Source organism: Cyanistes caeruleus, chromosome 15 (assembly GCF_971803275.1).
Source record: "Cyanistes caeruleus chromosome 15, bCyaCae1.hap1.1, whole genome shotgun sequence".
NCBI lineage: Eukaryota > Metazoa > Chordata > Aves > Passeriformes > Paridae > Cyanistes > Cyanistes caeruleus.
In genome coordinates this window covers 3,258,989-3,284,689 of record NC_141715.1, presented here as the reverse complement: position 1 = coordinate 3,284,689, position 25,701 = coordinate 3,258,989, and the positions used below count along the sequence as shown (strand labels likewise).

At 46.6% G+C, this 25,701-nt stretch overlaps 3 protein-coding genes across 15 annotated transcripts in view; 1 reads left to right on the top strand and 2 right to left on the bottom strand.

The window, feature by feature from the left end:
* BRD8 (bromodomain containing 8) overlaps positions 1-13,223 on the bottom strand; it is a 22,572-nt gene extending 9,349 nt beyond the window's left edge. For 3 of the 5 annotated variants that reach the window (XR_015276602.1, XM_086851282.1, XM_086851281.1), the window contains exons 1-20: positions 13,086-13,223; positions 12,715-12,811; positions 11,806-11,875; positions 11,477-11,526; positions 10,486-10,608; positions 10,261-10,341; positions 9,759-9,823; positions 9,036-9,172; positions 8,400-8,615; positions 7,033-7,177; positions 5,616-5,825; positions 4,927-5,207; positions 3,983-4,438; positions 3,545-3,638; positions 3,289-3,335; positions 2,721-2,935; positions 2,367-2,459; positions 2,117-2,185; positions 1,229-1,406; positions 477-581 (exon numbers count right to left, since the gene is read on the bottom strand). Coding sequence is in view for 3 of the 5 variants with exons in the window: in XM_086851282.1 (XP_086707408.1) it covers positions 477-581; positions 1,229-1,406; positions 2,117-2,185; positions 2,367-2,459; positions 2,721-2,935; positions 3,289-3,335; positions 3,545-3,638; positions 3,983-4,438; positions 4,927-5,207; positions 5,616-5,825; positions 7,033-7,177; positions 8,400-8,615; positions 9,036-9,172; positions 9,759-9,823; positions 10,261-10,341; positions 10,486-10,608; positions 11,477-11,526; positions 11,806-11,875; positions 12,715-12,811; positions 13,086-13,104 (2,751 nt within the window). In the remaining 2 variants the exon portion in view is untranslated. The remainder of the gene's footprint in view (positions 1-476; positions 582-1,228; positions 1,407-2,116; positions 2,186-2,366; positions 2,460-2,720; positions 2,936-3,288; positions 3,336-3,544; positions 3,639-3,982; positions 4,439-4,926; positions 5,208-5,615; positions 5,826-7,032; positions 7,178-8,399; positions 8,616-9,035; positions 9,173-9,758; positions 9,824-10,260; positions 10,342-10,485; positions 10,609-11,476; positions 11,527-11,805; positions 11,876-12,714; positions 12,812-13,085) is intronic. The other 2 variants (XR_015276603.1, XM_086851283.1) reach the window with 1 other exon arrangement.
* A 14-nt stretch (positions 13,224-13,237) lies between these two features.
* On the top strand, positions 13,238-23,996 carry KIF20A (kinesin family member 20A). 4 transcript variants are annotated; one of them, XM_086851285.1, is made up of 19 exons: positions 13,238-13,327; positions 13,815-13,987; positions 14,397-14,486; positions 14,601-14,720; positions 15,172-15,310; positions 15,398-15,585; positions 15,675-15,819; positions 16,536-16,733; positions 16,964-17,075; positions 17,177-17,248; positions 17,776-17,919; positions 17,997-18,162; positions 18,420-18,584; positions 19,148-19,287; positions 19,384-19,486; positions 20,146-20,353; positions 20,741-20,832; positions 21,086-21,223; positions 22,056-23,996. In XM_086851285.1, the coding sequence occupies exons 2-19, from the start codon at positions 13,832-13,834 to the stop codon at positions 22,323-22,325; spliced, it is 2,646 nt and encodes an 881-aa protein (XP_086707411.1). In that variant the 5' UTR covers positions 13,238-13,327; positions 13,815-13,831; the 3' UTR covers positions 22,326-23,996. The 4 variants fall into 4 exon arrangements, with proteins under 4 accessions (XP_086707411.1, XP_086707410.1, XP_023791579.2 ...); XM_086851284.1 differs by having other exon boundaries at positions 13,312-13,363; XM_023935811.2 differs by having other exon boundaries at positions 13,312-13,382.
* SFXN1 (sideroflexin 1) overlaps positions 22,389-25,701 on the bottom strand; it is a 22,409-nt gene continuing 19,096 nt past the window's right edge. For 4 of the 6 annotated variants that reach the window (XM_086851291.1, XM_086851295.1, XM_086851293.1 and 1 more), the window contains 3 exons: positions 24,766-24,815; positions 24,074-24,121; positions 22,659-22,773 (listed from right to left, as the gene is read on the bottom strand). In XM_086851291.1, the coding sequence (XP_086707417.1) occupies positions 22,677-22,773; positions 24,074-24,121; positions 24,766-24,815 (195 nt within the window). In that variant the 3' untranslated portion in view covers positions 22,659-22,676. Of the gene's footprint in view, positions 22,774-24,073; positions 24,122-24,765; positions 24,816-25,701 lie in introns of all 6 variants that reach the window. The other 2 variants (XM_086851296.1, XM_023935814.2) reach the window with 1 other exon arrangement.

The following is a 25,701-nucleotide window of genomic DNA, read 5'->3' as shown; positions in this document are numbered from 1 at the left end:
CACAGCAAACCAGAGGTGACTGATTCTCTAGCTCTAAAAAGCTGACTAGAAAGTGAAGGATATGGCAATTCCCTTCACCTTTCTGCCATACCAGAGAATCACAGAATCTGTGGAGTTTGAGGAGAACCACACGGATCACTGAGTCTGACTCCCTGCCCTGCAAGCCCATCCCCAAGAGTCACACCACGTGCCTGAGAGTATTCACACCTCAATACTCTGTTCATTTCCCTGCAGTTTTTATCACTTGTTTTTAAAAACAGGTACTAGAAGTATTTGGATTACAGAAAAAAACTCAAGAGACCTGTCTCTGGAATGCTGTACAGTTCCAGAACTGAAATCTAATCAATAGGTATATTTACAGAAAATTTGTTCACATGAAGATGCTGGTGTGGGTACTTGGTGTGGGAACTTCATGCAGTATCCTGGGATTCTTCAGAAGATCCCAAGTGCCCTTGCACAGGGTGCAGCATTCTCACCTTCTCCGAAGCATCCTGCTTGCGAGTGGAGTCTCGCCCCCGCAGGCTCTTTGCACTGATCCCTGACTCTGATGTTTGCATCATCAGTTGTGTGGCCAGAAATTGCTGCAAGGAAACCACACTCTGTTAAGATTGTCAGGCAAAACAAGCTCAGTAAGCTCATGTCAGTTAACTATCACAGACCACAGGCTGGGAATGATTGGGTCAGAGGCAGTTTCAGTTCCTTGTGTGCTGCTCAGAATAAGTTCCTCAATTTACCTCAGAAGCCACAAGTCCTGAGGAACTACAAAACCCCAATTCAAACTCTGTTAGCCCTGCCAGCTGGGACATTCTGCTTCAAAGGATATTTTAAATAGCATAAATTCACAGGGCAGTTTCATGTGCACTCTATATCAACATAAACCAGCACAGCCACCCAAAGAAGCCGTTGCGTCCCCTGTCATTCACCGTTCTTGTTGCTTGCTTCTGTTCCTGAACCACACCCTGGTTCTTGCTGGCCTAAGCATTTCCCTGAAGGAAATTACATTTGAAATTGGTCTGGGATGAACATATAAAAAATTTTGCTGTGTTACTTTTAACTCGCCCACAATCTAGTTCAACATAAACACCTGAGCTGCCATGAGAGAGAGAAGCAGGGAAGGACAGGACCCATGGCATTCAATCACACTGAGAGCGAAACCGTGGTCTTACAGCCAGATCTGTGGAGAGAGGAAGATGCTCTGCCCTGTGCTGGCCTCAGCTCAGTACTTTACCTGGATCTGCTCCAGGACATCTCTCTGCATCTCCACAGCCATGTGGTACACATCATGGTCAGAGCTGTTGTACATCACTGCATTCTGAAACATCAGCATAATATCCCGCTGGAACTCAGCTGTGGTTCGGATCAGCCCGTTCTCAATGTTCTTTTTGATGGTAGATAAATCCATTGGCCTGTGAAAGAAATGCAGGCAAAATTGCAACAGAAATGCTTAATTCTTCCCCATCTCCTTTGGAAACAGCCCTGGGTCTGTAATGTGTTTAGTTACAGCCTATTTCATTTAGCTGAACAGGTTCTCCCCCCATGGGCTGTGCTCCCCAGCTCCAAGGCCTGGGTCAGAAGACAAAAGGTGTCCAGCAGTTACCTGGAATAGTAACAACAGCCTCAGAGATCTCTCAGGAGAAGCATTTGCCTTCTCCGGGCACCACTGACAAAGAAACTAAGGAGCTAGAGCTGCAGCCACTGAACTTGAATTGTTTACAAGAGATTTCAGCAGCTAGCAGGGGATTCTGGTAACTCTTCCAGAAAAGACCACCATCTGGGACAGCAAAAAATGTTGACTAAAGAAGAGCTTTTAGAAATTCAAAAGGTTAAATCCTAATCTTAGATAGAAACTGGGAGAAACAGATCAGTTTCACCTTACTGATAAAATGTTCTGTGTAACTCAGCGTACTTCACACAAAGTCAGGACTGTGTACAGGCATGTGCCTGTTACTGATGATGACTCTTGTCTTGGGGAAACCTGCTTCTGACTGAATCATGTCAGAAAAAGAATACTTTTCCAAGTCTGAACAGCAGGCAAAAACTACATTGTTGCTGCCAGAAATCCCTACAAATATGTAAACATACAGAGTTATAGTGACAGAAGACTGCTGAGACTTACCTCTGCACGATGCTGTGGTAGCCTGGTGCTATGTCATCAGTTACAGGCTGTAAGAAGACATTGGCATACCTACAGAGAGAAAGAGTCCACTCAGTGGCCTGTTCTTGCTGGTAAATATTTGTTTCATGCTGTCCTGTTTATTTGTCTGTAACAATGATTCATCATCTCCTAAGAGAGATAAGCCTCTGAGATGGGAGAGTGGAGACTTGTCTAGGATTAGTCACTTCTTTTTGCCAAATATCAAACTCACCTGTGATTAGCTGCTGCTCTCCAAACCAGCATGATGGCTTTCTTCCAGATCTTCTGAGCCTGTATTGCTTCCTGGTCCTCACTGCACACTGAGCTGTGAAGAGAAGAATGTAATTACTTCAGGAGTCTGATCACTGCTTCAGAGCAGAAAACTCATGGTTTGTTTTGTCCTTGACATGCCCACGCTAATCCACACCAAAGACAGAAGAAAAAAGTGGGAGCTGGTACTGGAGTGCTGTCTGCACACTTGCCATTGCAAGCAAGAACCAAACAAAAATCAACAAATTCTCCCTTGGGACCCACTCAGCAAACCAGAAATGGGAATCCTCCATTCCCTGTGTGCCCTGACACTCACAACTGCGAGGAGGCCGGGCTGCTGGGGATGGAGTCGGCGAGCGCGTGGGACTGCAAGGGTGCATTGTGGACGCTGAAGCCGTCATCGCTCTCGCTCACGGGGGGCTCGTTATCCATCTCTGAGAGATACCCCTCACCCTGGTCTTCTTCTTTGGGTTCCTCCAAACTGGCAGCCTCACTGGCACCATCCTCATCATCCTCCTCACCCTGCCCATCCTGAAACACAGAGCCCATCAGCTGGCACAGCCACTGCATCCATCAGCCACAGCAGCCACTCAGCGCCTCCAAAGCAACTATGGTTCTGTGAGCAAAGTGATTTTCTTGAGAGATTGCTGACAACTGTACAGGCACTTCCACAAAATCCCAGTCTCTCCAGCCTGCCCTGCTTCTCCCCACAGACCCAGAAGCACAAAAACAAACACCTTTACATTCTGAAGCAATTTCCCCTTCAGCTGCAGACTGCTCACTTCCCAGTGCAGAAAGCTGAACACAAGTTTTGCCTTTCAGCAGGCAGCAGTAGCAAGATGTTGCTAATAAACTCAAGATGACTAAAACCAACTGGGAATTACCTTCATCTGACTCCTAAACAGGGCTTGGGCCTCCTCCTTCATTGACTCTGTGAAAGAAAGAAATGCAGAGAGATTGATTCTCCTAAGCAGCCTTTCCTACAAAAGCTCCTGCACCAATGCCTACTGTCCTGCAATAATTAACACTTCCTACAGGTATCTTTTCTCCCTCCTCCCCAAAAAAACCTGAACCAGATAACTAACAACTATCCAGCTAATAATGTTGCATGTAAAAGATTTCCTAGCTGAATTAAGTTACCTGACAGCTCAAATTTGTGCTGAACATCAGCCTGTGAGGAGTCTTCACTCACATTTGGGACTTGTGGAGGGGATGAATCATCATCAGGTGGGGTCTGGAGGGAAGAGAAATGCACAAATCTAGATGTTTGTGTCAGCTTACTTCAGTGAAGGTGTGGGCACATCTCACTCACTCTAACCTAACTCCAGGCAGTGAGGCTCTCTGAGCACCTTCCCAGCAGCAATTCTGCACATGGATGGGGGAGATACACAGAGGTACTGCCTAAAGCAGAGCTGCTCTGCACATCAGCAGCCTGACTCTCAGGAAAACAGTCAGTCACATTCACTGAAGGGTCACTTCAACCCAGCACTCATCCTTCCTCTAAACTTTGCTCCTACCTGCCACAACTGCTCCTCTCTTTCCCCACACCAGTTCCAGACAGCCTCTGTGACCACATACCTCTGTCTTCACTGGATTGAGCACTGCATCTTCTCCCTGGGATGACTCTATCTTGATTTCAGAAGTCTCTCCTGATGTTACAACTGCTCTTTGATCTTCCTCTATCTCTTGATTTCTAAGCTCTGGTGTTTCTGTCACTCTTGCAGTTGCTGGTATGGTTTCTTCAGGACCCAGCTGACTCTGGTCCTGCTCTGCAAGTTCAGTCTTTATTTCTGGCCCCAGCTCATTGATACCCATTAGGTCTCGAATTCCCTTTGCCTCTGGTTCCTCACACTCCAATCTCTCCTGCTTCACAGTCACAGACACTTGTGGCATCTGGGCTTGTTTCTCATGCTCCTGACGAATTGAATGTTCCCATGGGCCAGGAAGGGTCTGAGGGTCATCGGTATCTTCGCAGAAAGAAGACAGAGCAGCTTCAACAACTGCTGCATCCAGGACTTCAGGGTGGTCATCTACCTTTATTGTCAAAACAAACACATGACAGTGCAGGCTGAGGTCAGAATGAGGGATTAAAGAGAAGCTCATGTTATTTGGTACTGAGACAACTGTGGAAATCCCAGTCTACTCTGTTTACAGAGTTGCCATTTGCAGCAAGATTTGTATCACTCCCTAGGGGAGTTTCTCCTGAAGCTTCAGTTTCCGAAATACGGCACTCCTAGAAAGGATTCTGTGAGCAGTGCTCATCTGTCTGCCAGAAACGTGACCCAAACTCTACCCTCCAAAGAAGAAAGACATTTCTTTTTTGTACTCTGAAAAGGAGCACCAGTGTCAGACATGCAGCAGTGGTGTCCTTTCCTATTGATCTGGAAAATGATGGTGAGAATGGAAATTCTGGAATTGTTATTTCTTGGTTGTTTAAATTATATTGGTCAACAGCAATCATTTGAGATTAACCCAACTGAATGTGGAGCAAAAGGCACTGGCATTCTGCTTTCCCCGTTTACCTTGTCCTCAATGATGGCTATAATATTTCCAACTGTATCGAAGTCCAGCTCTTCCCCCGTATAGGACACTGCAATATCCATTTTTTCAGCCAGATCCAGATCTTCTTTCCCATCCATGCAATGATCTTTGGAAGATCCTGCAGTGTTGCCAGCCCCAGAACCCAGGCAGTCTTTCTTGATGGAATCAATGATCATTGATATTTCACTGCTGTCCATGGACACTGTCACAGTATGGGAATCAGACACTGCCTCCATGGAAACACAGGCTTCTGGCTGGCTCACTGCACAAGGATGAGAGGGACAGTCAGAGACCAAGCTGGAGAAGTCCCCACATAAACAAACACTGCAGTGGGTAAGACCAAGCACCAACCACAAGTATCCCAGGCCCACCCACCCCACCACAGCTTAGATTAACAAAAGGCAAATATGGGTTTGCTTTCCCACAGGAGAGATTCCAACCCTTGAACCACAGTCCAGCAAATCACCAGCACTCCCACCCCCACCCAGCAAACCCTGTTTAAAACCATCTGTTTACTCCAGAACCCAGCCATAACCATCCTTTTTGGCCAGGATGGCGAGCCTGAGGTGATAAAACCCAGCTGAGAACTCGCAAGGCGCTGATCCCAGGCCGCTGGAAGTTCTACTTTCCAGCAGGACGTGACCTCTGAGTGCATAGCTCAGGAACGCACCTGTGGCTATGCTTTCTGGAGCTGCAGCTGGTGGCACAACGGCTGGTGCTGACAGCGTGGGCATCATGACAATAGTGGCCTGGGACACAGGCTCTACGGGGGGTGGCAGGAGCTTAGCTGGAGGCTCGCTGGCAACAGCGGAGAAGGAAGCAAGAGGTGAGGTGAACTGTGCAGGACCAGCTTCTAAAAGCCGGGAAAGCGTAGGAGCACCTAACAGAGAGTAGAAGGGAAAAGCACATGAGCAAGAAGCAGCCACCACTCAAGTCCACAAAGCCACCAATGGGCTCTTCACTGTCTGGTGGCTTCTTCTGGGAAAAGACATGGAAAGATAACTAGAAAAGAGTCCCAAAAGCTGTACAGAGAACCTGCACCAAAAAATGCATGACTCCTGTTGTGTGTGCAGTCTGAGGCGGAATCATGCAGCCACGGAACACTGCACTTGCTGTAAGGGCTGGACAGACTAAGCAACACATGCACAGAGATGCCCTTCCAAAGGCTCATCCCAAAACAATTATGGGAAATCTGAAAAACAGTGCTGAGAGAGCACACAAAGTAAGCCAAGACACACAGTTGTCACAGGAGCTGGGAGGGAGCGGAGGGGATCTCTCTGCAGGTTTTTCCTGGAGAATTCTTCTTATATCAAAGGTTGCCATTCATTTTAGCTGTAACTTCCAGTCTGAATTTAGTGAACTGTGTTCAGAAATTCAGTGAATTTAGTTAATTAGGTCTGGACCAAATTAACAGGTCTTAAAAAACCAGATGTGGATAAGGAAAGAAAGATTACTTGTATGGAATTCTATATGAATAAATGACATAAATTCTCAGTTGCAGACAATGTGATTAAATCACTGGTCAGCAAGAGCTGAGAAAAAAAAAAAACTTTAGGCAGGCTGTTCTGAAAAAGCCCAATGCAGAGTCCTGCACTGTCCCCCTTACCCCCACTCTGTGGAACTTCCTCTTGAACTCAGTGGTCTAACTCTCAACAGATCTTTAAGATACAGCAGAGGGAAGGCACACGAGTTCTCCAGATCCACAGGGAGTTGTGTTTTGACACACTGGGGATCAGATCTAGACCATTTTTTCCTCAACTCTCTGTGAACAAACCCTTTCTTTCTACACTCAAATCCTGGTATAAGCCAGTATCAAACCCAGAAAACCAGACTGCATAATCAGGACTGAATCAAGCCAAATTGTTTCAGTCACTCTTTTAAGGGTTAGGGTCTTCTTAAAAAGTAGGGGTGAGATGGACAGGGGTCCATCTCCACAGAAATAGGGTCCACCCATAGAAACAGGAATACAACTCATAGAGAATCCCCCAAACCAGCCAGGTAGACATCATCTTTCTCCCAAGAAAGTTCACAGAACAGTCTGAAGGCACACCTTAAGGGAGAACTGTACAGGGAGAGGCCCGAGTTACCTGAAGCAGCCGGAGATGCAGGGACAGCACCAGGTGCCGACTGCATTTCCCCACTGTGCAGCACTGGAAGGACACTTCCTACCTCCAGCAGCACTCCAGAGCTGTTCATGTGACCAGAAGCCACTGCCATTTCATTTTCACCGACCTGTCAAAGGAGGATGAGACTGAAGTTCCTGGAGATACCACCACACCAGTGATTCTCTGCCAGATGAGAACCTCCATGAACAGCACCAGCATCTGCTGTCCCAGCATTTCTTCTGCACTTTTTATTCAGGTTAGTCCCTGCCTGAGGCCCCTCATACAAGTGCAGAACATGACAGTCTGAAACTGTTGCTGTTCTTCAGCTGTCACACAGCAGCAGTGCCACCTTCCTTTGAGGTGAGGCCAAGTGCATCATTTGCTCCATCCCAGCTCTTCTGTTCAAGGACCTCACAATCCTCTACACATGACTCTCTCTACACCCTGAGACGGCACTGAAACATCCCTTGTTTTTAACTGAGAGAAGTACCAAGATGGAAAGTAACTTGATCAAGGTCACACAGTGAACCTGTGATAGACCCTGAAACAGATGCAAACCAATCCTGTTCCTACAACGAAAACTCAGTCTTCCACAGCCATTATCTTTCCCTGCAAACACAAAATCCATGGAACATTTACCCAAGCTAACAAATCGAAAAAACCCTAAATCTGACTACTATGAAGAAAAAAGTCAATAGCAACACACCTACTCCACCACAAAAGCACTAACACAGGGAATCTGTGTCACAAGCAGGCTGATGGCTGCTGTTCTCAGACTGGGCTCTGAACAGTGTCAGCATCTCCTAAGACTTCCTGAGTCATTAACACCACAGGTGGGTTCTCATTACAGTGATTTTAGTAACTGTCTACAATTAGGAGAAAACTGAAGCATTTCTATACAGATCATAAATGCCATTCAAGGATTCCCTACCCTTGTGCTAAGACACATTAAGAATATTGAAACACAACTTCTGACAAGGTGTAAAGAATTGTGAGCCCAGTGTAGGAATCACCAGGAACAGCTCCATGGAGGCTGAGGGGGATGATGCTGAGTAACAAGTTCCCTCCCCTGAGGAGAACAATTTCCTCTAGCAAACCCTGCAACTCCAACTCCTTATGACTGAGGGGACAGCCAGTCCTACATGCTGCACAAGCCCTGCAGTCCTGCTGGGAAAGGGGCTCACCTCTGCAGCTCACAGGGGTATTTATACCTCTCAGATTATCACTTCTGCTGAGACTCTCACAAAACTGCACATTTTTAAAAATTCTTTGCAGATCCCCCTTTTTCAGTGGGACAGTCTGGAGCAAATTGTTTGTGTGCTTGCATATATGAGCAGAGAGCTCCATACCAGCCTGGGGCTTGTGGGCAGGAGACTGCCCTTCTTCAGCAGCTCTGAGAGCAGAGGGGAAGGAGGCGGAGTTGCTTTTTGTCCTAGCATCTTTTTCTGGGGTGAATCATCAGTGACTGGGGTCATGGGGGCATCCAGGGGAGCAGAGCCTGGAGGGGTGTCAGGGATTCCAATGAAGGAGGCAACTGGGGTGCTGGGCAATGTCCCTGGCGTGACCTGAGAAAGAGAAAAACCACACTGTTCAAAGCCACACTCCACCACACGGACCAGCCCCACTTGCTGCTTCCCCCAAGAGCATTGATCCAGCACACCACAGACACCTACTCCATTCACTCGCTGCCCCTACTCCAGGCATGTGCTTTCACCCTTTCCCTGCCCTGCAGAGCCATTTCCCAGGCACTCACAGACTGCCTGGCCAACCCACTGATGCCCCTACACGGCCTTTGATCCAGGCAGCGGATCACCACAGACAGGGAAAAGGACATGGATCTCGAGCAGCACTGTCACCAACCACACTACAGCACCTGAAGTCTGCAAAGCAAGGCAAGGGCTTCTCCCCAGGCCCCTTCTCTGTGGTGGATGCAGAGCCCCATGTCCCAAGCTGGGCTTCCCTCCTACCCGGAGAAGGCTCCTTACCCCTGGACTGGCCTCATCCCCAGCGGGCTGGGACAGATCTCCGAGGGAATAATCCCCGCCAGGGGAGGTGGAGCCAGCGGGAGAACGAACCATCACCCCCGTGAGCCTTCGAGGTGGGTTCTTAATTGCCTGGCGAGCTGGAAGAGAACAGAAATTAAAGTGAGATTCCATGACTCCATCGTGGACAGTCCCCAAGAGTTACCTTTGACTTTATCCTGAAGAACTTTAAGAGAACAATTTATGTAATAGGAATTTCTTGCACCCCACTAGGCTCAGTTCCCAGATAATACTAACTCTGGGTAATGCACTTCAGCTGCAGGTTTCTCTAGCAGTAGGGTATTCACCACCTCCCACCACCAAATTAAAGAGTTATGAAGAACTGAACATTCAGAATAAAAGCCTCTTCCTTTTACCTTCAGTGACCAGGGGAAACTGAAGGTGTGAAAAGCCTGACATTCTAACACAGAGCTCTTTACTAATCTTGATTTCCACTTGGATACACCTTTCCTGAAAATTTTGTTCCTTTTTCAGAAACCTCTGCCTTTTACCCTGTTACAAATATAGTGCTGGAAAGAGAACACAACCTCTTTCTCCATCTCTAGGGTCAAGGAATTCCTCCTGCAGGTCTTAACAAGACTTCAGTATTTTCTAAATGTTCTTATAAATATATATATAAATATGCATTGGTCTGAGGGAAATGAGGGCAGCTCATTTCCATCTTACCCTGATAAGCAGCATCTGTAGCCTTCCTCTTGACTTCTGCCTCCTCTTCTTCCATTTTTTTCTTTCTGTATTAAAAACAAAAACCTCTGTTACAGGGTGTCTCAGTTTCTCTTAATTCCCCCTTCAAAATGAGTTTTACTAATGCCCACCCTGTTATCTCCAGACAACATCAAACCACTCCTGTGGACTCAGGCTCAAATCCCCCAGTGCGAGCAGCAGAGCCAGAGAATGACACAATGGGCTGGAAATTTCACCTCCAGATGATTGTCAAAATGAAGGCAGCAAACATGGTTCTGCAAGCCATGGCCAAGCTTTTTACTGAGCAACTCCAAAGGATGCTCCACACCAGCTGGTATCCCCCAGTCTGAGCTAAATCCCCCCTAAGAGGCCAAAGCATCAGCCCAGCTGCCTCTTTTCTATTAACCCAAACTATGTAGAGCAAGAGATGCTGGACAAAGTGTCAGGAAACTACAATCTCAGAAGAAATAATTCAATAACCCACATCATGATCTCATTGCACAGCTCCTCCAGTCTGTTATCCATGTGTCCGGCCTGGATCAGCTCTGCATCCTTCTTGAGTTGCCTGAAATCATAAAATCTTTTTAATTTCTGATCACTGAACTGGATACCTTAAGCAGCATTTTCACCCCAATCACCATCCCACTTAGACTCTTTTTTCAGGACAGGACTCTCAGATGTGCAGCATTTTAACACTTCTGTCATGTACCTGTATTTTTCCTGTGTTTCTTTAATAATCTTCTTCAACTCCTCAACCCGCTCTGCAGTCAGTTTCCGCACAATAACATCTTCCACAGTTTCCACAACTTCTCCCTTCTCACCACGTTTCCTTCTACAGAATAAGAGAAAAGAAAAACTCAGACCCAAACCACACCAGCTCTTCTTTCATAAAAGGCTGCTCTCTGTCATTCATGACATGCTCATGCCAAAAAAATCAACTTCCTCCAATTCCCTTAAATTATATTGAACAATGTTCAATACAACCACAATGTTCAAACAATCTCTTCAGCAAATTTTTGCTAATTCACCTAGTGTTAAAATCTTCAAGAACAGATCAAGATGCAAGACCACTAAAAATTCTTAATCTGAAAATAATCCTTCCTTCAAGAGGAAATTCTTTTCTCCCCAGGAAGAAACATTTATTTTTTTCTTCACTAACTCTACTAAGTCCTTTGATTTTGTAACTCCAGTGCTGAAGATCATTCACAAACAAATCAGTCACACACAAATATTACTTTTAAAGATCCTGTCTTTAAGTTTATATCATTTGAAGTCCCCAAACAAAATGCCTAGAATTAGAAGAGTAACTAACTGAGATCCCAGAGCTCTAGTAATAACACTGGTAAGAAAACTGTAAGAAACCGTAGCAAAATAGTGACAAATACAAAACATCTCCCTTCTCACTCTGTCTCTTTTCTACCCCTATTCTGAATGATAAATTTATGTATAAAGCTTCTGATCAGTAAGATCAATAACATGCAGTGTTTTATTCCTGCCAAATAAATATTATCTTTCCCATCTGACAAACCCTGATCCCACTGTCCCACAACAGCTATTCCACCTAAATCTTCTCATTCTGAAATTCTCCTTTTGGGAGGAGGGAGAACAGTAATTTAACAGTGACAAGGACTTTGCTGTAAGAACCCACAAGTGCCCCCTCAGCTGCTGCAGGCTGTGCTGGGGTCAGGCTTTGTACTCACTTAGGGGTCTCTGTGGTCTCCAAGAGCTCTGAGTACTGAGATGCACAGTGCTGAGAAGAAAAAGAGGAAGTCAGAGGACAGTTTGCTTGCCCAAACAGCAGAACATACCAAAAATATATGGACATGCACAAACTCCTGAGGTAAGGAACTTCACAGCTCAATCACATGGCTAGTGAAGAATCTCTTTAGTTAGTCTTACTTGATAACTGTGTACTGGATAAAGTACTGAACAATTAATCCTTAATTCATCCTCAATATGGCATTTCTGATTGTGCAGAATTTCTGATTTGCATTTCTGATTTGGTGTCCAAGATTCAAATGTGTCTTACCTTTTGGGAAAACCAGTCAGGTGGGCGTCCTGGCTCTGCAAAAGGTTTGATGGCTCTGCTGACTGAGACCCTGTGGGAGGGAAATGGCAAGTCACCATCAGCTTACCTTCTCCCCACACCAACATGCAGAGAACAGATGAAAACCTCACTTAACATCAGTGCATAACCCTGCTAAACATGATAAACTCACCAAGGAGTTGTACAAGTCTAAAAAAATATTTGCCTGCTTCTAACAAACAGCAACTTCACTCCTTTGCTTTGAAAAGCAAGTTTCTTGCATCTGGTTACATGATTACATTTCCACAAAACCCTTACTTTAGTGAGGAGAAAAACACAGTAAAACAGAGATACAGGTTCAGTGCACACAAATCTGTTACCAAGTATCTTTGTTGTCTACAACTCACCTCATCTAATTATGAACGCAGAATCATAGAACGGATTGGGAAGGATATTAAAGATCATTTTGCTCCAACCCGCTGCCATGGGCAGGGACACCTTCCACTATCCCAGGTTGCTCCAAGCCCTATCCAACCTGCACATGGACACTTCCAGGGATGGGGACCCACAGCTTCTCTGGGCACCCTGTGCCAGTGCCTCACCACCCTCACAGTAAAGAATTTTTTCCTAATCTCCAACCTAACCCTCCCTCTGTCAGTCTGAAGCCATTCCCCCTTGTCCTGACACTTCATGTTCTTGTGCAAAGTCCCTCTCTCTCACCAAAGCTCTCATCACACTTTATTTTGATTAACACACCTCTACTTTTACACAGTAGGTATGACGGCAACAAAATGCCTGCCCAGGTTCACCTTCAACAACTCTTACACCCTATCTTTGTTCTGAACAGAGGCAGCGGGGTGAGCCCCGTGCCGTGCCCCGGTGCTCTGCACATGCCGCCCGCCTTCCCCGTACCAGTTCTGGTCGCCGCTGCGCATGACGGAGGATGCCAGGCAGAGCTTCTCGCGGATGGACCAGGGCTCGGTGGGGCCGGCGCTCAGGAGCTTGTGCTCTGCGGGACAGGGCAGGAGTGCGCGGGGGCAGCGCCCGGGCACACCGGGACTCGAACCCGCGGTTCTCACGGCTGGTCCCGCCCCTCCCGTGCTCTTTGGCCCCGCTCCTCCCCGAACCCATTGGCCCCGCCCCGCCCGCCCCACCGTCGGCTCTTCCCCGGATGGTGCTTCGCAACCGCTCCGTTCTCCTCGGGCCATTCCCCTGCCTCTTCTCCTCCCCAGTCCCGCCGCCGCTCGCTCCCCACCACGTCTCCCACCCAGCCTCGCACTCACTCCCCGGCCCCGCCGCCATCTTCCCCGCCCGGCCCTGAGGGCGACAGGGGCGGCACCGCGCGCAAAGCCCGCCGGGAGGCGGCTGGGCCGCGCCCCCTTCCGTGTGCGCGCGCGCGGGCGGCCGGTTGTCCGGGTCCCGCCCCCTCTTCCCCAACTGTGGGCGCTGATTGGCCACGGGGCGCGCGTGCCGTGCTCTCATTGGCGGAGCGGGCGGGCGGCGAGGTTTGAAACGCCGAGCATCGGTGAGGGGCGGCGAGAAGGGCGGCCGGGCTGGAGCGGTGAGAGGGGTGGCTGGCGGTGGGTTCCTGTGCCTGCGGCCAGGTCCCGCGTGGTGCTCGGGTGTGTGCGTGTGTGTAGGCGGTGTGGAGCTCCGTGTTTGGGGGTGTCCCGTGTGGTGGTTGGTGTATACGTTAGGTCTGTTTGGTACCGTGTGTTAGAGGGGTGTAGAAGTGGTCTGTGCGCATGAAGAAATACTTTGTGGTGTCCCTATGTCCAGGAGGTGGGTTTGGAGTTCTGAGCAGTGTTTGTGTGTGCACGGGCTGTGTCCGGGGTCCTGTGTGGTTTCCCCGTGTGCAGGGAGTGCGTACATGTGCACATTTAGAAGCAGCATCCTGTGTGTAGGGAGGGTTCCATGTGGGGATCCATGTTTGTGGGGACTGATGCATGTGGCAGGGATTGCATGTGTGCATTGCTCTAACATCGCCCTGTCCTGTGCCCCTTTTTCCCCAGGAGCCCTGTGAGGCACCATGGCACAAGTACTTGCCTCCCCAGGGCTGTTTTCTGATGATGAAGCTGCAGCCTCCCCTGTGCTCGAGTCCACAGCAACAGGGTTTGGGGCTGACGTGCGTAAGGACCTGCTGCCAGAGTTCTCTGTCATCTCCCCAAACCTGGAGGGCTCTCAGGTGAGGTTGGAGCTCTTCTGTCACAAACAGGGCAGTGTTTTCACCCATGGCTGCTGTTCCCTGTAAAAAGGTGGTGTAATGCAGGAACAAAATGCTGCATTGAGGGGAGCAGTTCCTGAGAGAGCAGGGGGCAGCAGGTGCCTCTTGGGCTGATGCTTGGTTTTGGTGTCAGGCCTTCAGCTTTTTGGTCTGATCCATTAGATAAACAAACAAAATAAATGTGGGTGTGCTTGGAAATGCCTAAGAAAGCTTCTGGCATTGGTGGTGATTTTGGGACCAGAGGAGTTCCTCAGCACTAGCAGCATAGCCAACATGTGTTTTCCATACTGTGGTTCCTGTTCAGTGTGCCTATGGGGGGTTGTGTGCTGCCTCTCTGGCAGCCATATTTAACTTGTGTTGATTCTTGCAGGCTGTAGCTGAAGACAATAATGGAAAATTAAAGGTCTTCCTCAGAGTTCGACCTCTGAAATCTACAGAAGTGGAAAAGGGGGAAGACCAGGTGAGGCACTGAAAGAAGCAGAATCTGAGCTGGCTATGTGCCTGCTGGGAGATGCTGTTGTCCTTTGCTGTCTATCCTCCTGTAAAGAGCAATGATGGATTTTGTGTTCTTTAGGGCTGTGTCTGTATTGAGAACTCAGAAACCCTTATTCTAAAAGCTCCAAAGAATTCCTTCACCATGCGGAGCACGGAGCGAGGAGTAGGACAAGCAGTGCACAGATTCTCCTTCACCCGGGTAGGTAGCTGGGACAAACAAGCCATCTGGAAGTGATTTGAGCTTAAACCAGCTTTGCAGCTTGAAAAGCAGTCTTGTTCCTGTCCACTGACCCCAAGGCACTGCCTGAACTCTGCAGTCTTGTACAATTCTTTCTACTTCAGGTTTTAGTTGCTGTCTTATTAGTTTTTTTTTTCTTTCTAAGCTATTTCTGACAACTCTTTATTGGCAGCAAATGGCAAACTCCTGTTTATGGAGCTCTAAACAGACTAGAGGCTGCAGTGATACGAGATGTTAGTGGATTAAAGAAATTAGTAACTTATTTTTGTAGGGGACTCAGCTGGAATTGCTGGCGGGTCTCTTGCTTGTGGCTAGTGCAGGGAACAAAGGACCATGTAATATCACTTGAGCAACCATCACAAAGGACAAGAAAGATCTACAAGAAGCCATTTTTCCTGTGTGTTGTTTGTAGATTTTTGGACCAGAGGTGGGGCAGAAATTGTTCTTTGATGAGACAATGAAGCAGGTGATAAAGGATGTGCTGAGTGGGCAGAACTGTCTGGTTTACACCTATGGCATCACCAATTCAGGGAAGACTCACACGATTCAGGGTAAGAAAAGCACCAGGGACCTGTGGAAGGAGTTGTTTTCTGTCTTCTGCCTCTGAACCCTCAGTTTTGTTGCTGTTCTTGCTGCAGGCACCACCCAAGATGGGGGGATTCTGCCTCGCTCTTTGGCAACCATCTTCAACAGTGTGGGGGACCGGCTGTACCAGGCCATGGACCTGAAGCCTGTCCTCTCCAACGAGGTGAGCTGGCTGGACAGCAGGCAGGTGCGGCAGGAGGAGACCAAGAAGCAGATGATGCTGCAGGGGGGTTTCTGGGAGGTAAGCATGGGGTCTCTGGGGGTCCAACAGCAAGAGGTAAGGGGCGCTGTCACACTACCTGCCTGCTCCTCTTCATTGTTTCCTTCAAGGAGGAGCTGCTGACGCCACTGAAGAGGAGTCAAAGTGCTGAATCTCAGCTCCAGGCCACCACCAGTGGCAGCTTTGACAGTGGAGTTGCTGGTCTGTCTTCATCCAGCCAACTCACCAACCATTCAGACCTCAGCCAGACAGAAGGTATTTCTGGATACCTGTTGTTCACTACCTGCTTCTTTTTGCTGGAGGATGGGAGAAGAAAAGGGTGATGGCTGTTTGGATGCTGGGTTGTGGGTAAGGAACACAACACAGGTGTTGTAGCCACACAGATTTTCCCTTTGAAAGATGTCACATCAGAAGAACTCTTTGCATACATTTTCCCAGTATCAGAAGAATTCACCACTTTGTAATAACCAAGCCTTGTCAAATGAAAAATTACTTGACACTTGGTTCATTCAAGGAATGTGGTTATTGAGCAGCTGATTGCTGTGAGATGGGGATTGCTGGGAAGCAGGATGTCAAAGTGACAGGCTTCACTTAGCACTCGTGCTCTGACTATCAAATGCAGGAACTACCAGCTGCTTAGGTACCCAGAAGCATAGAGTGATTGAGATAACAAGGACTAAAACTTCAGTTATGCTGGAAAGAGTTCATGTTTGAAATATCTTGTAATTTTGGAGTCAAAATTGAGATAAAGTCCTTACCCAAAGCAGATGATACTGTTAAAGGAAACGTTGGGCTGTCTCACTGGGGATGGGCATTAAATTAAAAATGGGAGGAGGTAAATAGAAGGATTTGTTTCTGGGGTGGTTTTGATTGCTGAAGAAAGTATCTTGCTCCTGTTCCATTCCTCTTGGACCCATGAAAAGCTGCAGTCATGATTTGTTTTCTTTCTTTTTTCCCTCTTTTTTCCCCAGAACTGGGCCCTTGCTGGGCTGACCTGGATCACATTTCACTCACCAGCACAGATGTGCAGTTCTCCATCTGGGTCTCCTTCTTTGAGATTTACAATGAGTTAATCTATGACTTGTTAGAACCAGCTCTATCTGGGCAGAACCACAAGCGGCAAACACTGCGGCTCTGTGAGGACCAGACTGGGAACCCCTATGTGAAAGGTAGATTTACCTGCAAGAGAGTTTTAGTGGCCTGCTGGGAAGGCTTTAGGATTGAGTGGGTGGGTGTCTTAGCAGTGATGTGCTGGAGAGCCCCACAGAGAACTGTGATGTTGGGATTACAGGATTGTCAGATTTGTTGATGTCAGAGACATGCAATGGTAAAGTTGGGGCTAAGATAAGTTTTCTGCCAGTCTCCCAACTGCTGTGCCCAATGCATGTTTGTTCTCCAGATCTGAACTGGATCAATGTCCGGGATGCTGATGAGGCCTGGAAGCTCCTGAAACTGGGTCGGAAAAACCAAAGTTTTGCAAGCACCCACATGAACCAGAACTCCAGTCGCAGGTCTGAAGGGAGAGGGATTGTTTAGGCAGAAATACAATTCTGAGGGGCTTTTAAAGCTTGCTTTTTAAAAATTCTTTTAATATTTGCATGTTTCTTTACAGTCACTGTGTGTTCTCCATTCGGATTCTGCACTTGCAAAGAGGTGGCAGTGATGTTGTTCCAAAAATCAGCGAGTAAGTTTCATGTTTTTAGGATTTGGGTGTAATCTCAACTTTCTTGGCTCTTTGGTTGAGAGCCTGAGGCACGGAAAGTATCTTGATGATGGTGTTGTTGAAAGTACACTCCCAATTTTAAGTCTTGGAACTGACAGGAGTTTGAAGAGTACTGCAAGGTAACAACTTGAGATGGTTCTCAGGCTTTTTGAGTGAAGGTAAATGTGAGCATCCTTACCATTGCAGCAGGGCTGATTTGAGTGCAGCTGCTGCCTGTTCCTGGGATGTAGTTGTCTGGAAAGTGGCTGTTGTGAGGACTGGCGAAGTATTTTTGAAGTTGACACTTCAAAACTCATTTTGCTGCTACTTTGTGTAACACCTACACTTAGGGCAGGGCCTTCAATCCATTAACAGCCCAGGCACCCCCAAAGAATGGTCTGTACATTTATGGGGAAGCTGGGAAGGTGACTGCAGGGTGTCTGAACTGTAAACTTGCTATGACAGGACAAACCCTGTAAGTAATGTGAACATCACTGTGTTTCCCTCAGGTTATCCCTGTGTGACCTGGCAGGGTCCGAGCGCTGCAAGGACCAGAAAAGCGGGGACCGAATGAAAGAAGCCAGCAACATCAACACCTCCCTGCACACCCTGGGCCGCTGCATCGCTGCCCTCCGCCAGAACCAGCAGGCCAGGTGAGCATCCACACCTCCAGAGGGAGGATGTGGGTTTCTTTTTTTGCTTTCCCAGCTCACTGCTGTCTCTCCCACAGGACAAAGCAGGCAGTGGTTCCGTTCCGGGACAGCAAACTGACCCGCGTGTTCCAGGGCTTCTTCAGCGGGCGCGGGCGCTCCTGCATGATTGTCAACATCAACCAGTGTGCATCCACCTATGATGAGACTCTGCACGTAGCCAAGTTCTCAGCCATTGCCAGCCAGGTGAATAACACACAGCAGGATCGTGGCATGGTCAGGGTAGCTTGGGTTTCTCCTGCTTCTGTGGGACTGGGCCCCTTCCCACCACAAGGAGAGGGGGAATGCTTGTACATCTTCCCTGTGCTTCTCCAGTGGTTCTTGGCTCCAGAGTATTTCCAGATTCTGCTAAACTGAAAGGGTTGCAGAGAGGGGCTGTGTTTAAAAGACTACACAACTTCCAGGCCTTGCAGACTGATAATGGTTGGTCTTTTCCCCTTCAGCTTGTTCAGGCACCTCCCACAAAGCTGGGACTTCCATCCTTACAATCCATCATCAAAGAACACAACAGGCGAATCAGCCAGGGGCCAGAGGCAGAGCCAGAGGAAGATGTGGAATCAGAAGATGACACTGAAGATGAGGCAGATGTCTCCATGTATGAGAAGAAGGTGGGTTGTGATTTGTTTTACAGCCTTTATGTGGATGCAAGGTCAAGAACATGACTGTTAGCTTTGGCCTGGGGAGCTGGGATTTGAGCTCAGCACTATGCCAAGAGAGAAGACACACAACCTCAGAAGGATGTAGGACAAAGGAAATTGGGAATCCATGAAGAAAACATTCTGCAGTTGGTCTAAATCTGACACATATGCTGAATTTGGAAGCACTTTATCATTTGTGGAATAGTGGCAGTAACAGTGCAGGTGCAGGCCTGTAATTCCTTCTCTGTAAGGGAAATCTAGAAAACATACAGAACAGGAGGCTAAATGGGGAAAAAATAATCAAACTTCCTAGATACTCAAAGCAGGCAGCTGGGATAGCTGGAAGATCAAGATGAAATCAAGAGACTCAAGCTGTCATGTGTTAAGGTACCAAACCATGGCAATTTCTCTTTCCAAGTGACTAAACCCTTAAACCTAGATCACTGCATCCTGAAGACATGGGATCACTTAGTTTACTCCAGGTCTTAGCTCTGCTGTGCAGTGTGGGCAGTGGAGCTGTGTCCCTCTTGCAGGACTTGCTGCGAGTGGTTGAAGCTGCACGAGAGTTGCTGGTGCAGGAGCGGCAGAAGAAGCTGCAGCTCGAGGTGCGCCTGCGTGAGGAGATCTGCAATGAGATGCTGGAGCACATGCAACAGAAGGAGCAGTGGTGGAGGTACAGCCTGTGCTGGTCTCCCTCCCTGTGCTCAGGATGAGCTGCAGCACCAAGAACTGCCAGATCCTGACATGGAATTGGTTGTTCTCTTTGTAGCCAACACGTGGATGCTCAAAGAGAGCAGCTGGAGGAACTGTATGAGGGTAAAATGACCATCCTGAAGGAGTTACTGACTGACCACTACCAGGAGAAGATGCAGGTTTGTTCAGGGCAATGCAATGACATCAGGGCAGCAGCAGTGGGGTTGGGAGGGGATTCTGGATACTTTGGTCCAGGAAGATCTTTATGCAAAGTGAAAGATTTTGCTTTCTGAGGTATTTTTTGTGATACTGTTTCATCTCTTGATCCACAATTTTTCTTGTCTCCTACTTTATGCAGCCCACTAGGCTTCCTAATTTTGAACACTCAGTCTGGAAGCTAATGTACAACCATCCTGACTCGTCCATTTGTTCAACATGATTCTCTCCCCCCATTACTCTTTTCACTAGTGGCTTGATTTGGGCTCTTCAGATTCACACAAGTTGTGTGAGTTTCTCTTCTTGCTCTTAGTTGTGATGATGGGTATGGACCTGTCCATATTTTCATGCCTATGGCATTTCAGTGACCTCTGGAACTTGTTGCAGGCTGCTCCGAAGATGCCAACTCTCAAAACAATCCCTCTTCTTTAGAGCCTGTAACAAAGCAGTTTAGGCTCCCAGGAAATGGGTTTGCTGTATTCACTTAAAAGGACCTTAAAGTCTGGGTTCAATGTGTGAAGTGTGAGATTGAGAAATTCTCCAGGAATAAAGACATAGAAAGTTTCAGACCAGTTGTGCTATGAAAATCTTGTTGACTGTCTGAACAAACTTCCTTTCTCAGGAGCGTGACGAGGAGATTTTGGAGCTCAAAGCTGCTCTGCAGGAGACCAAACAGAAACTGGAGAGCCTGGATACCAAGCAAAAGGATGTGGAACAAAGTGCACGTCGATCCAAGCGAGTGGCCACCTCGTCTGCTCTGCAGCAAGAGCTGGCAGACACCAAAGCCAGGCTGGAGCAGTGTCAAAAGGAGTTGAATTCCACAAGCGCAGGTATGGCAGCAACACTGCACCAGTTCTGAACCGTGCTGAGAGATCTTTGTGCAGGGTTAGAGAGACTTTCTTCAGGGTATATTGGATTCAGACACCCTGAAAACATAATTTGAGTTGTAGGTGATGGGAATAATGTGCTGGATGGGCAGTTTCACTTCATTTTCACAGGAAAATGGACTTTAGGGCAGGATTATCTTTCCATTCAAATTCTTAAGTCCCATTGTCTAAGTGAATGGGAGAAGCCTGGAATGTTTGTGCCTTTGTGCACAAACTCAAAAGGTCTTGACAGCTTGCCTGTAGCAGCTTGTCTCAAAGGAAGTCCTGAACTTCAGGAATACTGAAAGTTGATCAATGTCCTGTTGCTCACTACTTTTTGTCTGTTCCTAGAGTTGCGCAAATACCAGAAATTAGTGGAGCCACCTCCCTCTGCCAAACCCATTACTATGGATGTGGACAGGAAGCTGCAGGATGGACAGAAGGTAACTCCAGTTCTGAGTTCCAGAAAAGAACATATGCAGGGCAAAGGGGCTGCCAGCTTAAACAGTGTTTGGGGCTGCTGCTTCCAGGTTTTTAAACAAATGGAATGGGTTTGTTGAATTTATGGGAGTTATTGAATCTGTGATCACTCAGATGGGATCCTCCCTCAGCGTTGCATGTCTGAATTATCTTGGAGTGGCTTTGTTTGCAGAGCAGTGCCAAAACCAGCTGTTGCATTAAACCCCTCTCTTCTAGAATGTCAGATTGCTGCGTTCAGAGCTACAAAAAATTGGGGAGTCTCTCCAATCTGCAGAGCGGGCGTGCTGCCACAGCACAGGGGCAGGGAAGCTGCGAGAAGCCCTGGGCACGTGTGATGACATCCTGGCAAGACAGGTGATGTGTCTGCTTTGGTGTGGTGCTGCATGGGGGAGAGGGGTTTAATCTGTGTGCTTTGCCATAATCAGAGCAACCAAAGTTCTTGCTGCTGCAAATAAAAATGATTTATTTGCTAGTGTATATTTTGTGAAGGGAGCTCTGCTGCTGATTTTTTCAATGGCTGAGTCAGTTGTGTATTTACCTCTCCACAGGAGACCCAAATTGTTCCTGCTCAATTAACTGGCAGCCTGTACTTAAAGTAGGAGAATTTAGAGTTCTCATTTCCTTATCCACTCCATCACAGTTGCTATGGCAGCGTATTTGTAGCAGGATGGAGACAGCTTTGTACTACCCTTACTGCTCCTATATGTTACTGAACTGCTACACTGTTGAAGCTTTTATGCATGGTCTTATTTGGAAGAGTTTGTGAATTCTGGCAAAAGGCAGTTTATCTTCCTCAGTTCACAGTAACCAGGGAGTTAAGACAACTTGTCATTGTACGTGATGGGAGCCTACAAGAAAGCTGGAGAGATTTTGTGAGAGCAGATAATGACAAGGGGGAATAGCTTCACACTTGAGATTAGATATTGGGAAAAAATTCTTTACTGTGAGGGTGCTTGAAGAAATGAAAACACATTTCCTAGAGAAGTTGTGGCTGCTCCATCCCTGGAAGAGTTTAAGGCCAGGTTGAATGGGGCTTGGAGCAAGCTGGTCTAGTAAAAGCTGTCCATATCCACAGCAGAGAACAAGAGGAATCCTTAAGGTCTGTTCCAACCAGGAATGGGCTTTTTCTATGATTTGATATTTTTATATATTTTTTTTTCATCTAAATATATCTTGCCTTCCTCAGGACCAGACCCTGGCAGAGCTGCAGAACAACATGATGCTGGTGAAGCTGGACCTGCGCAAGAAGGCAGCCTGCATTGCTGAGCAGTACCACACGGTGCAGAAGCTGCAGGCACCAACGTCCACCCTCAAGAAACGCTTCTGTGCCAACAGGGAAAACCTGCAGCCCAATCAGCCTCCTGGCAAAAAGCCCTTCCTGCACAACATCCTGACACGTTCAGCCACCCGTCCTGCGGCTGCCAGAGGGTGGCAACTTCGTTCAGTTGCTCTGTGACTTTTCAAAAGGAGGTCCTGCCCCGCTATTACTGGAACAGGTGGCAAATCCAATATAATAGCATTTGGTTTTCATTGTGCGCTTGTTTATTGTTATTGTAGCTGCTTGAGAACTTATGTAAACATCTCTGCATATATATGTTTAAACTTTTAAACAATACCAAAGTGGACAAAGTGGCCTTATGTAATTTAAACACTACACTGAGGAAAGTCTTTAACTGTAAAATAATGCAGATGATCAAACTTGTTTAACAAAAGGACAAGATAAAGGTGTGTTCTTGTCTGTGTTGGCACACAATTCAAAAAATAAGTTCACAAGTGTTTCCTTGAAACATACTTTGCCTTCCTTGAGTTATAATCCTTTATTGAAGTACACACGTTCTAGGCCAGGGCTGTTTTCTTTGATCCTGGCTTGCAAATCGGGCTCCAAGTGCGACACCGACATCGAACTAAGCAAAAGAAACAGCAAAGGGGTTACATCAAATGAGCACCACAAGGGAAAATAAGATGGAAATGCATCTGGTTAAACTTCCTACCTGGTCAAAAGAGTTTTCAGATCTTTTAAAACATCTTATCAAGGAAGCAAGCTTACAGGCCAGGGCACATGAATCCCTGCTTCAAGGGCAGTAGGACAGTCTATGGAGTCAGGAAATGGCTGTTGCTACTGTCATGAGGGTAAGGATCCACTTCATTGCTCAGGTTGTTGCTGGCCATAGAAACTTACCTTTCTAAAAGAGTTTTTATTAAATATAATGTATTTGCCTATTTAACTTCCTACGTGATTTTACTCAGCTGAGTAACAGGTTTGTTTTCCTGAGAGCTGGTTCACAGTAAAGTGAATTAAGCAGCCAGGTCATTTGAACAGCTGCAATTTCCTGAACACAGTTCAAGGTCTAATCTTCCTCTGAACTGGAGAGCCCTGGCTGAAATCAAGAACTGTAGCATGTGTGCTGGGTTGGTTTGTTAAGTCATCTCCAGGTAGCCTAGTGACACTTGTTTACCACAGTTCTCTGTCCTAGGCCAAGCAGGGAGACAGATGGTGTCAGGCAGCTTTGTTGTACTCAAACAATACTGGGGATTGGCTATTGTTTTCTGGAAGTAAAAAGCTGCCTTAATTGTTCAGCATTTTAATGGACTCGACTCAAGTTTGGGTTGTTGAAGGTACGTCTGGCAGCTTGTTGAGTTTAAACAACCACTGTTAAAATGAGAGAGAGGGACAGCTGAATTTAAGGCCCTGTCCATACTACATACCAAACTGAGCTATGTTTTTTGTTAAGTAACTCATTCAGCTATATTCAGCTGATTTCAGCTATAATGAATATTGTTTCTAAGACAGCTTCCAGTACTGAGCTATTTTTGTATTGATGAAAAAGTCTGGAAAAATATTAAATAACAAATGAGCACAGATAGTCCAGTGCTGTTCTGTATAACTAGAAGAGTTTCCAGCTGAAACTCTTCTATTATTCTGCAAATAAAATGGGCTCTGACTGTATTTAGTGCATCCATAACTTTACTGGACATGAACATATTGTATAGAACTCATCTTGAGCTGTTGGGGTTTGTAAACAACTATATTATATTACTGATGGATAACATAGTTATTACCTCTCTGTATATTCTTTTGTTTATCACCTTTGTTATATTGGAATTAAAACTGTGCTTGAGTAGGCAATGAGCCTGTGTTTGTGTTCAGCACCATGACAGGATCTGAATAACATTAAAGTGACAATAATTCACAGCAGTACTCACCTTTTCTGAGGAAACAGTGCACAACACAGGGGAGTTGCAAACACGAGACTAGAGGAGACAAAAATAGGTTTACAACATTTAGAGTGTTAAAACAGAATTCAAAAATTATGATTTAGGTAAAAAGCTTTCTTGTTTTCTGTACACAGTGAGGTACAGTTCTACAAAGTGCTATGTCACTTTTACTTCTCACTCCATTTTACCTTATGAAATCATTTACCTACACATAGCACTAAATGTTTCAATACCACACTCCCAAATTTGTCAAAAATTACATTTGATGTCCTTACAGTGCCTTACATTTGTGTGTAGGATAACAGAAAATGCCAGAACACAGCAAATTTAACCCTATTAACCAAATGTTTCAAGAATTCATCAATCCTCCAGGATGAGGTTCCACTGACTGTTTAGAGGTAGCAGCCAAAGCATCTTTTCTAATCAAACTGCCACATTCCTTTTTTTGCCACTCCCTTTCTCCCTTCCTCCCTCTGCTTTTCTTGGCAGCTTCTTCCTTGCTAATGGCTTTTTTGTTTTTAACATGATATTTTACCAGTTACAGAGATGGAAATAGCTGCTGTCCCCCCAGCAACTCTCTCAACCTTTTTTCCTTAAAAAAAAGGCAAATATTGCTGCATTCTCAAACCCCCTACAAGTATCTCTTAAGATAGCAGACCCAACCCAAAGAAACCACTTACCACATTCCAACTAATCCAACCTGAATGGGAGCGCTCAGCCAAGGAAATCTCTGTTGAAAATAAAACCATACAGAGTGAGTGTGGATTTTTCCTGGAATTCTTGTTTTACAAGAGACAGATTGCACCTGAAAGAGTCTGAGATGTGAAGGCAAAACCCTGACCAGTGTGACTTCATGCTGAGTTCCAGTTTGAGAGCCAAATCCCTTTGGAAAGCAGCAAATAAATTCCCAAGGGAATCAATGTAGAGGGTGATCCTGAGTAAGAATCCCATAGGAGCTCCAAGGAGTGCGTGGCTGTTTGACACAGGACCTGCTCCTGGGCCTCTGCTTTGATTCTCACAAGTCCACAGCACCAACAGAGCAGAAATTTGGAGTGGTCCTACCACACCTCTGCAGGGCACAGGGAATTTTGCCCAGGCATTCCAAGGAAGAGCTCTGTTTACAGCTCCTTCCCTTTGGTGGCATCAAATGGTTTTAACCTGCAACTAAAGCCACCAGCCATAAATAAGGGAGATGTAATTCTGCCTCTCTTAGCCTTTTCTCCTGTCATGATTTCCCCTGATGTGCAGAACTCGTCCCTGTAACAACACTCCAGTTCTGCAAGAGCTCACCTTTTATTGAAGGAAAGAAGGGTTGAAGGATTGGGAAAACAAAGCTGAGAAAGCAACACATAACCTACATGCCTCATTAATTCTGTAACTTTTACAGAAGCTGAATGCATGCCAAGAACTCTTTTTTGCAGGGTTTCAACTCAACTCAGGGTTAGAACTCATTACTAATGAAGTAAATCCAGAGCTGTTCAATGGACACTGCTGCCTCTTGCTCCACTATGAGCAGGACAGACATGAGGACACAAAGGGAATTTTAAAACAAAACAGCTCAGGAGGAAGGATCAATAGATACAGTGGGTGATGTTTTCAATGAAGATGACGTTTGT

Coding starts and splice junctions, on each gene's coding strand:
- KIF20A (XM_086851285.1), top strand. CDS start 13,832: ATGGCACAAGTACTTGCCTCCCCAGGGCTGTTTTCTGATGATGAAGCT. Junction 14,721..15,171: donor ACAGATTCTCCTTCACCCGG/GTAGGTAGCTGG, acceptor TGTTGTTTGTAG/ATTTTTGGACCAGAGGTGGG. Junction 16,734..16,963: donor TGGGAACCCCTATGTGAAAG/GTAGATTTACCT, acceptor TTTGTTCTCCAG/ATCTGAACTGGATCAATGTC.